This window comes from Ylistrum balloti, unplaced genomic scaffold (genome assembly GCF_031769215.1).
Source record: "Ylistrum balloti isolate Yb309-2 unplaced genomic scaffold, AGI_CSIRO_Ybal_v1 Utg370706, whole genome shotgun sequence".
Taxonomy (NCBI): Eukaryota; Metazoa; Mollusca; class Bivalvia; order Pectinida; family Pectinidae; genus Ylistrum; species Ylistrum balloti.
The window spans coordinates 539,453-554,912 of NW_026782423.1; the positions used below are offsets into that span (position 1 = coordinate 539,453).

Here is a 15,460-nt window from a genome sequence, read left to right on the forward strand (position 1 = left end):
TGATATTTTGTGATTATAATCAATGTTCCATCAGAATTATGCAAAATACAAGGAAATGCGGAAATTAAGCACATCATCATTTTGATATTCACGATATCATCCATTTTCACACCTATTTCTTTCTCGTCAGCTTGTGTTGTCGATGAAATCCCTGGTAGTGTTTGTAGTTATAACACTTCAGTTAATATACACATCAGTAGAATTCAAGTATTGTCCCAGGACATTATAGCAGTATTCGTATTGTTTCTGAAGTATAAAAAAAATATAAAACTGTAAAGATAGGAATCGTCAGAACAAAAAACATCATAGCAAACGTATGGTCTCTGCAGTTGATAAAAATGAAGTTAAGTGGTGGAATAATTTCAACTACTTGTACGTCCTTAATTAATAACCGATTGCTTATGCTAAATATACCCAATTTATACATAGTATATTTCATGAATGGTACATGCACATGTGAATTGATGAGAATAGAAATCACGAAGTTTTTGGCGACAAACATCACAATGATTTAAGAGTAAACATGGTTACCATGTCAATTAAGGCTTCTGGGCGCCGTTGTTTCAACTGTCGTGCCGTCTGAAATACATCCACCCCATCATCCATCTTCATCTGATCACGGACGTTTGATATACAACAAAACAAACCACTTTGCGTGCAGCCATTCCTGTAGAATTATGGAGGAAATACACTACTTGTAATATTTAGTCATAGAACAGTTTTCGATTTGTTGTATTATATCATCATCTGAACATGTTAAGGTTAATACATTTACACGTTAACATTCTATAACTGCAGTGTAGGATAAAACCAATGTCATTCTTTACTAGCCGTCTAAATAAAACAAGTAAAAATGTGAAAACATGTGAATAGAGTAATACTCCAAACTCTTATTCCATAAAACTAGGGAAAATATGCAACGAAAAAGATTCATACGGTGATTCATGGAAAAGTATGAGAAGAATTAGACCAGGTATTCAGGAAGAGTACCCGTCTTCTGCTTTACCCTCAATGTAAATTATGTCACTGCAAGTTAGACATGTCACGTTCTCATACGAACACAGGGTATATAAAACAGTAAGAATTTACGAGCATCATCCAGTATGTGATGGCTTGCTGACCAACACGTGTAGCTAGAATAACACAAGTTTAATGGTTAAATAAAACAACAACAAACTATCCGAAATAACAGCATCGTTATACTAACCAATTAGATACGTTCAAATAGGACAACACGCGTGTAATGCTTTCACTAACCGGCACATAACGACCACAGGTTTTGTATTATCTGACCGACGCCTGCTGTCCAGCTGTTCCAGGAGTAATAGTAAAGGTGAGCTGGAGGAAGGCAGCAAAGAATCGGACGACCACTGATTCATGAAGAAAATCTGGACTGTTTTCTGACGTGTAGACAACTGTTAAGGTAGAATATATTAGACACACTAGAAAAAGACTAACAACAGACCATACACATCACATCGGAATTAAATTATTGGGAAGATTTTGAAAAAAGACTCCAGAGTGAAAAAAAACTTTTGATACTAATTTAGTTTGAAACAGTAGAGGCAAACAATAAACTTAACTGCATCATATAGCTGTTTCGTCCTTTTAGGACTCGTCTGTGAAGTTAAGGCAGCAATGAGAAAATTTCGATGTGGTCAAAAGAAACGTCAAAATCTAGAAGAGGAGATGCATCACCTCATTATTTAAACTGAATAGATGGCCGCTGTGGCTTTATCAGCTTGTCATAAGAAAATATCTATTCGCTAAACAAAGTATCTATCCTGTAATAACCTTGTTTGCTACTTGATAATCAGCAATGACAATGTCATAGTTTGTGGACCGTTCTTTCAGCTTTTGTACCACAAATCCTCCGACTGACAATTGCTTGTCAGGAAGCCATTGATCCTAATGTAAACAATAAAGTACATTTATAGGAAATAGACAGCAAAAATATACTAATAGAATTCTGCGAACAGTTATATTTATATGAAGTCATAATTGGTAACAAATTGGAAGATATATCTTCTATCGACATTACGAATTTTCGAAACCAATATAGGAAATATCAGCTTTTTCCGATTTACTCCAACTTACAGTCAGCAATTCAACTTACTTTATTTTGGTTAGGTTTTGCTTCGTTTTTTATTTTCTTATTATTCATATTTTGCTTACTTCTTTGAAGTGTTTTGTAGTATGTATAGGATTTCAGTGTGTTTTCTGAGGAAGACAAATATATTTGATAACTGCGCAATTAAGATGCAACTTTTTAATGGATGTGTCCACTATTTTGTTCTTATGCGAAGATATACATTCAAGAGATGGTCAATGATTCCGTTCCATCGATGAACTTTCTACTTACGTCTGGCAGTGTGCCTATAACGACGATATTATCACAACTGTAATCAAATACCATCGTCCAGAAATCATCCACCGTGTCCTTCAAAGGAAACTGCGTCATCAGGTAGCCGAATCTTGACGTGTGGGACTGATATGAAGAAAGTATCGGGCTCTTAATGTATACTATTATATACTTAATTATGACGGAAATTCTATTCTGGAATGTTATAAGGCAAACCCTATGGATAAAGGTGTAGACATTATTTGTTTACGAGGCATTAATAATTTTGATTATCCATGACAAATGAAATCTTGATAATTACCTGTATTATGACGGCATTGATGTAATCTGCTCTATTTGGTTGTTGTGATTGCAGAAATGCTCTAAATTTGTCCACTTAAACAAAAAGAAATAAAATGAAAATCTCGAAATATAAAAAACTAGTTGTGTATATGAATTAAAAATTATGTCTTTTTACTAGATAAAAAAAATATGTATTTTGATAATGAACCCGGAACTATTAAATACTTATCTAATGTTATGCCCGAATAAAACTTTGAACTCCACATAGTGAAACATTTAGACTAGAAACATATGTAAATATCAACATTAACATATGATTAGTAGATTTACACATCACCAAGATTCTGTAATACCAGCAAGGATATCAAAATCCCTGTTCTTATCTTCATTTTCTCTCAACAATGCAGACGTGAAGCTGCTAGAGGTGTAGTTTGGATTAAAGTTTTGCAGTTTCTGTAACAGTAAAGGAACATTTTCCACTAAAGTCAGGTTATCTGTGTGATTGTTTGAAGTGTCATAGTATGTCTAATGTAAATTAATCCAAACCGTCACAGCTTATTTCGTTGGTTATGGTGAATCTGAATTATCTGAAAATATTTCTTTCTTTTTTTAAGTAAGTTTGCACCTTGTTAAATTAGATATAAACCTATTATATGACTAATGCAATTACGTGATTAATTGAACCCTTTTTGAAATAGAAATACATCCTTGGCATTAACTTTAGCTGAGACACGATTTATGGTTTTGGAAACTTCACATTTCAAAATATATCATGTGATATGCATTAGACGATATGGTTTATGTTGGCAGAACAGGAAGTTAGTATGTGGTTGTACCTCAAATTCTTTGTTAAGTTTGGTAAAATTAGCTGGTCTGCTATCCGAGGTTAAACTTTCCAGAACAGCACGGAATTTCCATCGAGAAATGTACGTGTCTTGCAAGTTGAATCCTTCCACAAGAATCTCATGTAAGGCAATGTATTGTTCCTAAAATAAACGGAATCGCACTGATTTTAGGATTATCATATCTCTAGTGTATGCACATTTATGACATTTTAAATGTGAAATTAACAAAAAAAAAAAAAAAAAAAAAAAAATTGAAGTGAGTTTCAATTTCATATTCATATTTTCTATATAAACTAAAAATAAAATCAAAACTAAGAGACTTTTTTTTCATATAAGAAAACCTCATATGAATTTAAAGCAAATCAAATGTAATTTTATCTGACTCTGAAAAGTTGTTTTAACATGTTTTGAGGATAAAATTTGAAGAAAAAAAATGGAGGCAGCCAATTTTGTCATGCCAATTTTCAATTTATTACCTTAAGCAATTGTCCATGTTTTGACATCACAGTTATTTTCTATTTGGTGCAAACAATGAAATCACATATGTACTAACATTATATGGACGATCTCACTGGATAACAGGCCAATTAAGTGATAATGCCATATAATGTTATTATTGTAATTAACCATTTTGACATTAAACTACTCTTATGTTGATTCACCTTCAGCTCTTAAAGGGACACGTGTGCATACATAAACTATCTGGCAGTACCCGATGACAAATATTTACTAAACATAAATTCCATTGCAGTTCGTGTGTGATAAAGAAATTAATGATAAATAAAATTATGTTGATATGCTGCTATTGTCTTTCTTTTTATCAACATGAGAAATATTGGATAGAAAGTTTAAAAAAAGCAGTCTGTGCGCACTCCATTACCAAACATTTTCAAATCACGTTTTTTTTTTTTCAAAGTTTTTTTTACATACTAACAACGTCAAACTTTTCCCAAGTGCATTGCGGTACCTTTCAAAAATATACATACGAATGTATAGAGTGCTTTAACTGTTTTACTGGCACAGTCGTTGCATCACACACCCAAACTATTTCTGAATTATAACGTATTTTTCCAATTCAGTCCCGTGTTATTCTGAATGCTGAATAATACACCTCATTCCATCGTTAATATGAAAGAATCACCATTCAGTATATTGGAAACACACAACATATTTGGTATCGGAGATTACTTTTTACATCCCTTACAGACATGTTAATGATTCAGAAATCAAAACAGTAATGAGATATACTTTTACAGGTCATGTTCCTGCTTAATGGTGTAAATGTCATCATAGAATGGTAATAGAAGTTAGTAATCCGAATCAGATCCAAGTAAGATGATACAAGGTTACAATGGATTGCATTTATACTTACATAAGTCTGGATCATATTCATTCTATCCTTTCTCATGATTCTGATATAACTCGGAATATCGACATGCCCAGTATCCCTGCCAGAAGCGAGAAGTGCGTCCAATGCAATAAAAGTTCCAGTTCTGCCGATACCAGCACTTCAATGGACATCAAATAGGTAAGTTTGTATTAGGTTCATTACCTGTTACAAAACAACTTCCTTGATATTAGACCAATACCTAGCTTTTTAGATAAACATAATCATTCTAATGGTACAGTTAGACAAGAGTGACATGTTGATCAGATCTTCGGTAACCACAATGGCTACAGATGAGAAGTTTGTTGACACACAGGACAAAATCTTATACATCCCTCTTTAAAGAAAAGTTGTCTATATAGATCATATCCATATTGCGATACGTTAATGCTGTACTAAGCCCATTTTAACAATGTGCAATCAACTGAAACTGAAAACAAATGCCCGATTTTGATACCTCTTGTAAGGTACAGACAGATAGTCATATTGATAACGGCATACCTGCAGTGAACGACCATCTGCCCCGGTAGCTGTGCTTCATATAAAGTCACACGACGATGGAACAGCACGAGTTCCAGTGTGTCCGGAGTCCCATGGTCCGGCCAGGTGGTAAAATGGAACTGGTGAACCTGACGTTCCTCTTTGGTCTGGAAAATGTGATTTACTGTATTTCGTTAGCAATGAATACGATGTTTATTATGCTTTGAGAACGCTAGATACAATGCACATGCGAACTACCGCGCGATATCTTTTCCTTTACATAATATAAGCACGATTTTTATGATAGTTTATGAAAGTTTATGGAAGAGCTAAAGCGTCATTCCCGAATACCTTCCTGTTGACGATGGAGATATCACGGAGGACATAAAATGCGTATATCCTCTCCCTATCCAGTTTCAGCTCAAAGGTGTCTGTGTTGAGTTGTTCGCCTTCTTCTGGCCAATACTGATGACATTTTATCTAGGATTGCAGTATGATCGATGATGTATTACATGTAGTTTGACCAAGGAATAAGATAAAATATAAAATTAATTTTCCTCTACAAACTAACGCGGTTTGCAAACATTGCATCCAATTATTACACTTATAGATGTAGTGTCAAGCTTATTGATGCTAGATAATGTATACATGTATTCTGCCTGGACTTCACAAGAAACATTATCGCTTTTCATCGGTGTCTGGTTTGTGGATGTTTGATATTCTAGCAAAATTTACTCTACATGATACATTGAATTTTTATTAGATTGTTCACTGTGCTGATGATACTTCCTATGAAGTGACGGAAATCAGATAGGTTCATAGCAAAATCTGTGAAATAAGACTTCTAAGTGAGAGAGATTTAAAGGGAAAAGAGTGTATTTAAATTTCCATTTTAACTTCCTGATAATTTTGAATTTACTGATCTGTTCAGTGTAGTATTGATATATCAGATGTTATATATTATACAATACTCGACATGAGTAGTTGTACCTTAGTTCCCTCTATCAGATTCGTCAGCATAACAATCTTCCCAGAGTTAACATGCCACACCATCCTCCAAAAATCGTCCAAAGTGTTCGGTTTCGGTCCTAAAGTGAAGTGATAAACAACTCTTTATTACATGATTTTTTTTTTGCATTTACAAGTTTCAACAATGATAATCTAGGAAAAATGTAACGCATTCCATGACAAATCTCTGTTGTTGGCAAAATATATAAATATATTGTTAAAATATATATTTTCATAAATTATATATTGATTTGACACATAAATAATTTATGTAAACGGACTAGTTGCTCTGCTAACTTATATAGCTAAAGTTGAATACTCTATAAATTAAACCTTGTCACTTTATTTCAACAAATCTCGATTCTATATCAAGTGTTATTCCTTCTTTTGAAGATTATTTAAATACAAGAAAATATGATGATAAACACACGTAAAAACATTTAGACCAAGTACATGTCTATGTTTTTGTAGACGTTTAAGAAATGTTTAATCAAAGCTAACAATTTGGTAGAAATATACCTGTGGGTATCCTTGTTAGTGTGCTAACAAGTATAGATACAGCATAATATTTACGTGAAAGAAATGACTGATTTAATAGATAAACAATATTGAACAAAACAGGCAATGAAAAAAATGATAAGGAATTATTGGTGTCATCAGCTTACATGAATATGATATGATGAAATCTAAACAAGGTCAAAGAATCATTAAAACGTCTTGTGCACGCATTACTATTACATCAGTGAGTCCATTACCTTGACTAGCAATGTAGACTTTATTCGTGTCAATACTCTGCAATTAAAAACAGTGTAAGGACTAAGAAGACACGTTCCATAATTACATTGTGTTTGATATTTATCATATCATATTGCCTGCATAAATATGTTATCAAACGATAAAAAATTTAGAATCAGAACGTTTCATAGTATCTCTCATACAGATACTGTTCATTAATATATGTTCTTGTCTACGATTCTGTACTTATATTCCATCTAGTATTAATATTGTTCCTTACACATAACTATAAGTATTGTATCCAAACATAATTAATATAAGTATTTGACCAAATCGATATTGAAGTCACCGATGTGCGTACATCAATGTAATTAGCATTGATATATGTAGTATCCGTGTCGTTGTTGCTTCTTTCCAATATAACTCTCGAGTGGTCATCTGAAAATAATAGTCTCGTAGTTTAAAAAATGCAGTATAAACGTAATACAAGTACCAATGTTCCAGGAGAGTGCTTACTGTCAAAAAAATGGCGGTGTGGTGGGGGTGGGGGAGATATATCCTACACATACATCGTACATACATTGTTAACGGTAGGAAAGGCCCTAAGATTTAAAATGTATATCTTCAATACAATTTTAAGTGCAAATAGGTGCTATTATACAGATTATGATTTGAAGATAGCAATAAAGAAATCTTACATGGAAATGTAGTCTTAAATCTGTTCTTGTTCCTGTTTACTGCCTTTTTACCTTCCTCATGAGGATGGATGGCTCCCATCTGAAATGTCTACAAAATGGGATAATGAATATTGATATTTTTTAATCAGTGCAACATTGTTATTACGCTTATACAATATGCCTGTAAGGGAATTATGTGGCACAATAGTAAAAAAAATGTTATACACTAGTCCGTTGTGTGTTTAATTTTCCATCAATATTCAATTAATCATTGTCAAAGGACGCTTTTTGATACTAATTAATTATATCTGATTTACATGTATGTATAATGTAAGAATTTAATATCAAGAGGTTTTTTTTCATAGCATACAGATATGGGCGCTTAACCTCAAAATGTAAATATGTTGACTAATTTTCGTTTTTCTTGTTTCAATTTTTAAAAATTTGAATAATAAAATCAGTTGATCTTTGCACATTTAGTATTATGTATGTACCTTAAACTCCTCCTGAAAAGCTTCTGAGTCATTAGCCATCTTGGAATCAATTATTGTCCTCAATTCATTGACAGGGACGAGCGACACGTGACTATTACTGTACACCACTTCCTCGTCCAGTCTAATGTCACGCAAGTTCATATACACTAGTTCACATTCGTCTTCAGTTACTACAAATGTAAACATTTTACTTAAGTAATCCTATATTAGAATGTTACCATGGTAATAGTTCAAATTGAACAATATATTGTTTCTGCCAGAAGATACGCTTTACATTTGTTGTTATTGTTAATGAGAAATTACACATATATCATGTAAGTATCCATGGCTTATATTAACTTCATACCTTCATGGCTGACACGGAAATCTAACAGAAGCTCACCCTTAGCACTTCTATCCTTTGCTGGCTCATCAAATGAGCCCCTTTCTTGCTTGTCCGGATTCGTTTCTAAATTGTCGGACGTTTTGTTACTGCAATGGGAGGAGTCGGTTGCAGTCGTTGGTGATATTTTCCTAAATATAACAAAACGCAAGCTTATACTATGAAGTATATATATCGTATGTCTTCGGATTTTGTAGCCTTCAATATATGCAAGTAAAGTTGATGGAACTAATCAGTATTATGTTGAAAGACACTATTAAACTTCAAGTATTAAAGCAAAGTAAAGACATTGTTTACACAATCATGACGTCACAAAGGAATCATTAATGACATTTTGCCAATTATCTGTTACCAGGGAGTAATAAGCATATGATATGAATCCAACTTAGACGCACATAAACAAAATGTCGCCCGTTAAAGTTCGTTTTTACATTCATAATCTTCATTCTTGTATACCAAAATTGCGTTTAGATTTTTCGCTTAAACAAATAATGACACCAGCATATTCATATTCAAATCTAAATGATATGGTTCCCTTTGTTATTACTGATAACAATCGTATGAAAAGTTATGTTCACAAACCTAACTGGCTTCTTCTTCATACTAAAATTATGATATTTGCAGTATTTTACTTTTTGTTTGTTGGGAATAAAAGTTGTTTATTGCCCATGGATATCTTAGTAAGAAGTGATGCGGTTCTCGTTCAGATTTCACAGAGAAACGTGTCAAGTGTTTCTTGAAGTCAATGAGCGGATTGATTTGATTCTCAGAATGGAAAAAAATAAGATGGCAACGACGACCAGCAGGACTGTTTGGATTGTCAGATTGTTTTATAACAAAATACGTATTGACAATATTTAGTTGTTTCTTTAACCGTTTCATTTTTATGTGAAATTTTTCTTTTTGATTTTCGAGAACACTTCCTATTGATGTTCAAACCTTCGGAAATGTCAGTACTGAAAGTTACCAGCGGTCATATGTTTACTGACCTAAACGCTGTAAATTTAAGTACATGTATAGAGTAATCTACAACAATTCGCTATGCTAATGACATATCGGCGAATACAACACAGAATGAAAATGTTAAGGATAAAACATACTTAAAAGTCGATACACTGCGTGAGAAACATGACATCGAGACATCGATCGATGTACTTTCAAATACATCGCGTACATCGTCGAAAGGGGCGTAACTCTGACATCATACGCTGTTTTCAAAATATTCTTATGTATTACTAATACAGTTCGTAATCCGTTACAGATTTGTGACAAGCGTTAATCTGTATATGAATGTTACCTTTTAAGGATAATAAATATCGCTACAGAGACGAGAGCAATTACTGCAGTTCCACCAACTCCGGCGCCGACATAAACACCGTCCACCTCTTCTGGAGTGGACACAACTGAAAAGTAGGACCCAAAATAAAAATAATTGTGCGGGCTACAATGTACACGTGGCGTTGAAATCGAAACAAGATTAGACCAATTTATAGAAACTAACATATGACTCTTATGATTACGTATATAACACTTACCTGTAACATTACACCTTTTCCCTCCCCAGCCTTCCATACAGATACATGAACCGTTGATCATATCACATGAGTCGTCAATACAATGTCCACATTCCTCCTTACAGTCAAGTCCATAGTAGCCAGTCTTACAAGCTGTTTTGACATCATAATATTGTATAAAATGACGTTAAAATATTTCTATGCAAAATCAAAGACTGTATAAGATGACGTTAAAATATTTCTATGCAAAATCAAGGATGAAGTTTAAAGATCCAGAATATAATATGTGCTTGATCTTTAAAATTACCCATTGTAACAGAATTACGAAATGTATTCAACTATGGGGCTAGTGTACCTCTCCATCTAGAATTTGTTTTTTCTTTCGACCATTTTTTATTTTACTCATCTTGCCTCTTTGGCTTGAACATTCAGGTCTTTATCATCACTGACAAGACCTAGAAGAACGAAACGGCTGTATAATGATGTTTACTTCATTGTTTGGCTCTACTTCGTCTAACTCTTAATTTGTATTTTAAAGGTGCTATTTAATTGTGTGTTTTTGTACATTTTTAAAGACATCAAATTACCATGAAGAAAGGCGTTACATTCACCTTGAGATAATCTCTGTATTTCTTTACAATACGTGTGTAACAATATTGACATTACCTAAACAGTAACCATTGTCCTGATGGCACCCATCAATTGCACAACTATTCGAACACGACTGGTTACAATCGCTACCAAAGGCACCTGGCTCACAAGCTAAAATAATAAGTATAATAGGTTCATCTTATCTGTATATTAAAAACATGAAATATTAACTACTTTTATAACAACATGATGTATGTGACAAAATCAATAAACGTTAAGCAACAACTCGACTGATTAATATTTTGTAATAAATGTTGTTCTGATAAAATACCGCTAAACGTTAAGCAGAAAGTAGACTGCTTGTTTTATCGCAATAAATGTAGTTAAGATAAAATATCAATAGTCATTTTTCTAATCTTGCAAGTTTGTTTTTACTGTTCTATTCAAAGTGTGTTAGTAATTCTTATTAACATACCGTACCTGAACAATGTCCAGTGTTTCTATCACAATGTACTTCAGAGCAATTTAAAGGACAAGTCTGGTTACAGGCAGTGCCATGAAATCCAGATATACATGCTAAAATATGAGATAGTTTTTCTTTTATCTGATTCTTTCATATAACCTTCTATATTATGTTTACAAATTCCGTTTATCTCGAGTGATAAAACGGAAATGCGAAAGAAGAAAGAATAATATCACCCCTTTGTTGACATATTTAACAATCAATATGTACAAAAAATGAGCGGCATAAGGAAACGTACAAGGAATTCTGCTACACAGGATACATCTATATATCATATGAATGGAGTATTAAATATCAGCTAAAGAATGAATCAGTATAGATTTGATATAAACATAAAATAAAAACGAGTTCAAAATCTTTATAATTTCTTGTCCAAAAAATAAGATTATGTAATTGTGGAGTAGTAAATTAGTTATTTTCCTGAAAGATACATAAATCGCTACATATTTTACGACTATGGCAAATTTGCTAGAGATTTGTTGCAAAAAGAGGATTTTTTATGTTAAATGCTCAACAAACCCGTGCATTGGCCACTGGTCTGTACACATGTCAAACAATTAGATGGACACTTTTTATCACACCTGGCATCGTAGTATCCAGACACACATTCTGTATCAAGAATAATAAAAACACTTTAGATGTAGAAAAGGAAAAAAAATATGATAAAAATTCTGTTAGAAAAAGGAATATCGATGTTTTCATTAAGCAACGTTACAACGTCTATTATTCTCAGGATTCATTATGACACATGAATTCACAAAGCATTCAAGGAAAGATGTTAACTAATATTCAATTCGGAATCTTCATGATTCTGCATTACGTGTTATTTGATGAATTATAATGATATAAACGACTGGTTTGAGTAGAAAGACGATTTTTTGAAAATTGATATCATAATTGTTTTAAGAATAAAACGAAATCAATTAAATAGTGACAAATAGCACAATACTTACGACTGCAATTACCGTATTTCTTATCACAGACGGGATTAACACATCCACTAGAGCAAGACTTGCAGAATGGTCCATAGGAGCCATCTTCACAGGCTTTAAAGAATTAGGAAACGATTATTTGAATTGTCCAATTGTGGTTTTAACATTTCAAATGAAGTAATGTTGTTGAAGTAATATCATTTGTAACTACTCGATATTCGCATAGATACTCAATATAAAGATTGCAAATTCTTCAGTTTCATTTTCATGATCTTCATTATATAAATTACATACGCCATTGAAACACAAATTAATCCTGTAAGATACATGTCAGTGTGAACTGAATAAAAACATGTGATCAGTTTCAACCAACACGTATATGTTTACTCGAGAGGATTCGAGTAGTCATACAATATAGGTTTAGGATAAGATAATCCGTTTCTCAGTCCTTCACTGACCGTCCAATGTTTGTGACCTACCCTGGCAAACACCTGACATGACGTTACATGTACCATTCAGACAATTAGCAGGGCAACGTCTGCAGGTAACACCATCCTTATAAAATCCGTTTTCACAGTCTGAAAAATACACGGTATATTATTTTTGTTCACAGTATTCTCTTCAGAGGTGACTGCAATCGACATAACTATAAACAAGTACATATGTTTTTGTCTCAAATTGTGTAGTCGACGTTATCACGATGTTAAATAACAAATGCACATGGCATATTTTATAGGGTATTTCATTACTGATACTTCCAAATGAAAACACGGTTGAACATTTACTACCACAAATACATCATCAAGTATACTTACATTTACATTGGCCAGTCGTCGGATTACACAACTCCATGACGCAGGATGTGTTGCAGGTCGAAAGACAATTACCATTGCCGTATTTTCCCAACGGACAACCTTGAATTTTTGTCATTGATAATTTGATATGGACGATTTGTCGATGATAAGTAGAATAAAATCTAATGAGCTATAAAATCACAGATATAACAAAGACACCGTCGATTTCACAACAAATTATGAAAGTTATTCCATTTCACAAAAATATACCGGAGACAACATTTAAACAATGTTTATTACAATCACATTATTTTTTTAAATATTTTTTGACATTTTTAACACATTTAGCACTATCAACTAACCGATATATTGGAAAGAAATATAAGTGAAATGTTTAACATACCATATACTTCGACCTCACATAGCTCAAGCAAAGCATATAAGGAATACCAATTATAGGCTTTTGTCATTGTACGATCAGTATATATAGTTAAGTATCTACTGGTTCCTGTACAGTTGATATTAGGTGTCAGATTAATATCATCACGTGCAGCAGTTGTGTCGATATGGCAACGCCGACCCTCTCTCCACTTTGTTGTATTTGATAAGTAAACTTGGTAGCCACCAAATCGTTTTTTCTGTACGTAGTTTTCGTCTAAATAAATCAGAAAAAAATCGCAGATGGTACAAGTAGTACAAAAAAAGTGGTACACTTTATATATAAATATCTGTCAACACGCTCTATATTATTAAAATCGAATAGTCTTTGTTGTTGATGTACAATGTGTCTTGATGCTGACCATAAAACCACAAGTTCCTATATTAAGTACATGTATACAAGTAGACATGCGGATTGCTGTGTCCGTTCATACGTAATGCAATTTTTTCAGCAAGATATCTCTGTGTTACCCAAACTAAAACAAAACAGAACACAAATAAAACATACAAGAGAAGAAACAAACCTCTGTAGTATATTTTAACGGATTCCGAGACAACCTGTTCCTGAAAATTCATCTGCCAAACAGCACTCATTTGGCGTAAAGCTGTATGTGAGCAACATCCACTAGATAAATACTGTTTAGTGCATCCATCGACTGCTTTATCGCTGCTTGTGCCTTTCTGGTATGTCGAGCCTTGGTAGGTCTTTCTGACAGTTGGATTACGGCTCAAATTGACTATTATTTATATATGAAAAAACAACTTAACGTGGGGTATATGTTAAAGTAAGTTTTTTTGTGATAAAAATCAATAATCCGAAATGAAATATGGACTGTTACACAATCGCTTTCACTCTTAACTATGTCTATAGTGGAAAATAGGGTTCAAAATAACTCATCGTGATATCCTTTCATTTTTATCTTTTCTCATTTCATTTTTCCCCGAACTTGAATCCGAACCCGAGTTTGAGCTATATATACACATTTGCACATATCTTTGAAAGAAAATATTTTGTAAATTTATTCACAAAGTATCGCTTTTTATTTGTTTACTTGATGGATTTAATACTAATTACTGAATTTGTAAAAATTTAACAAATTAACATCGTAACAAATAAGGTACATTGTATACGGACGACACATTCAACGCTAAATAAGTTAATTCTTTGCTATAGTGTTAAATAAATCTCTTTGCTGTGTACATGTATACATACGAATGTATGTTAAACACCTGTGTGTATGTGAACACCACATGTGTAGTGTGCATTGATGCCTAAAGTGTGTCTGTTGTATTTTAAATATATCTTAAAGGAATGACATCAGTGAAATACACACTTTAAATATTTACTTTCGATTTCAAATATGATAATTCTAAATTAATAAACTAAACCACGGTGTATATATTGCTCAGCATTCTACTGTTATGAGGCGTTATTGTTCAAATAAACTTGCTGTCACTCATCACACATGGAAATCGTTTTTGATTTGTGATTTCTTACACGAATCATAGCCCGAACATATACTATGTAGGTAAAATATACATACCTGACGTGCAGGAATTCGTTATATTTACAAAGAAGCATACAACCATTAACAAATAAGACACTTCCATTTTAAACCACACTGTTAGCCTAGGTAAAGAGCTATGATGGTGCTCTCTCCACTCCTTAACTCATACCAGGAAACCAAGCGGACACAGTGGTGTTCTACTCACACATTTATTGTTCTACTACAGAATTAATAAGCGTAACGCCCTACAACTATTTTCACCTGCTGGATTTGTTTTGCTACAGTGATGTCTCATTATGTCAGACCATTGAAACAGTGGCTAGCGAATCACATATATATATCCTGACTGACGGCATATTTACAGCAATACCAAATATATCACATGCAGTTTATCATGGAAACAAAGCTGTCTAAGATACAATGTACATACACTGTATCAAATCGGAACAGTTTCATTAGATATATCATTTGAGCCGATGACACATAGGGAATGAAATATCAAGCTATA

The 15,460-nt window shown here is 33.0% G+C and overlaps 1 protein-coding gene across 1 annotated transcript; it reads right to left on the reverse strand.

The window, feature by feature from the left end:
• Window positions 1–177: 177 nt before the first annotated feature.
• On the reverse strand, window positions 178–13,064 carry LOC132557668 (receptor-type tyrosine-protein phosphatase mu-like). The gene is made up of 24 exons (XM_060222187.1): window positions 13,028–13,064; window positions 12,692–12,790; window positions 12,246–12,326; window positions 11,800–11,889; window positions 10,833–10,928; window positions 10,188–10,319; window positions 9,950–10,055; window positions 8,617–8,783; window positions 8,271–8,440; window positions 7,798–7,885; window positions 7,461–7,537; window positions 7,120–7,156; window positions 6,347–6,444; window positions 5,708–5,836; window positions 5,378–5,523; window positions 4,862–4,997; window positions 3,481–3,630; window positions 2,998–3,097; window positions 2,664–2,737; window positions 2,363–2,488; window positions 1,795–1,908; window positions 1,258–1,415; window positions 532–667; window positions 178–246 (listed from the first exon to the last, which is right to left on the reverse strand). The coding sequence occupies exons 1-24, from the start codon at window positions 13,062–13,064 to the stop codon at window positions 178–180; spliced, it is 2,616 nt and encodes an 871-aa protein (XP_060078170.1).
• Between the last annotated feature and the right edge of the window lie 2,396 nt (window positions 13,065–15,460).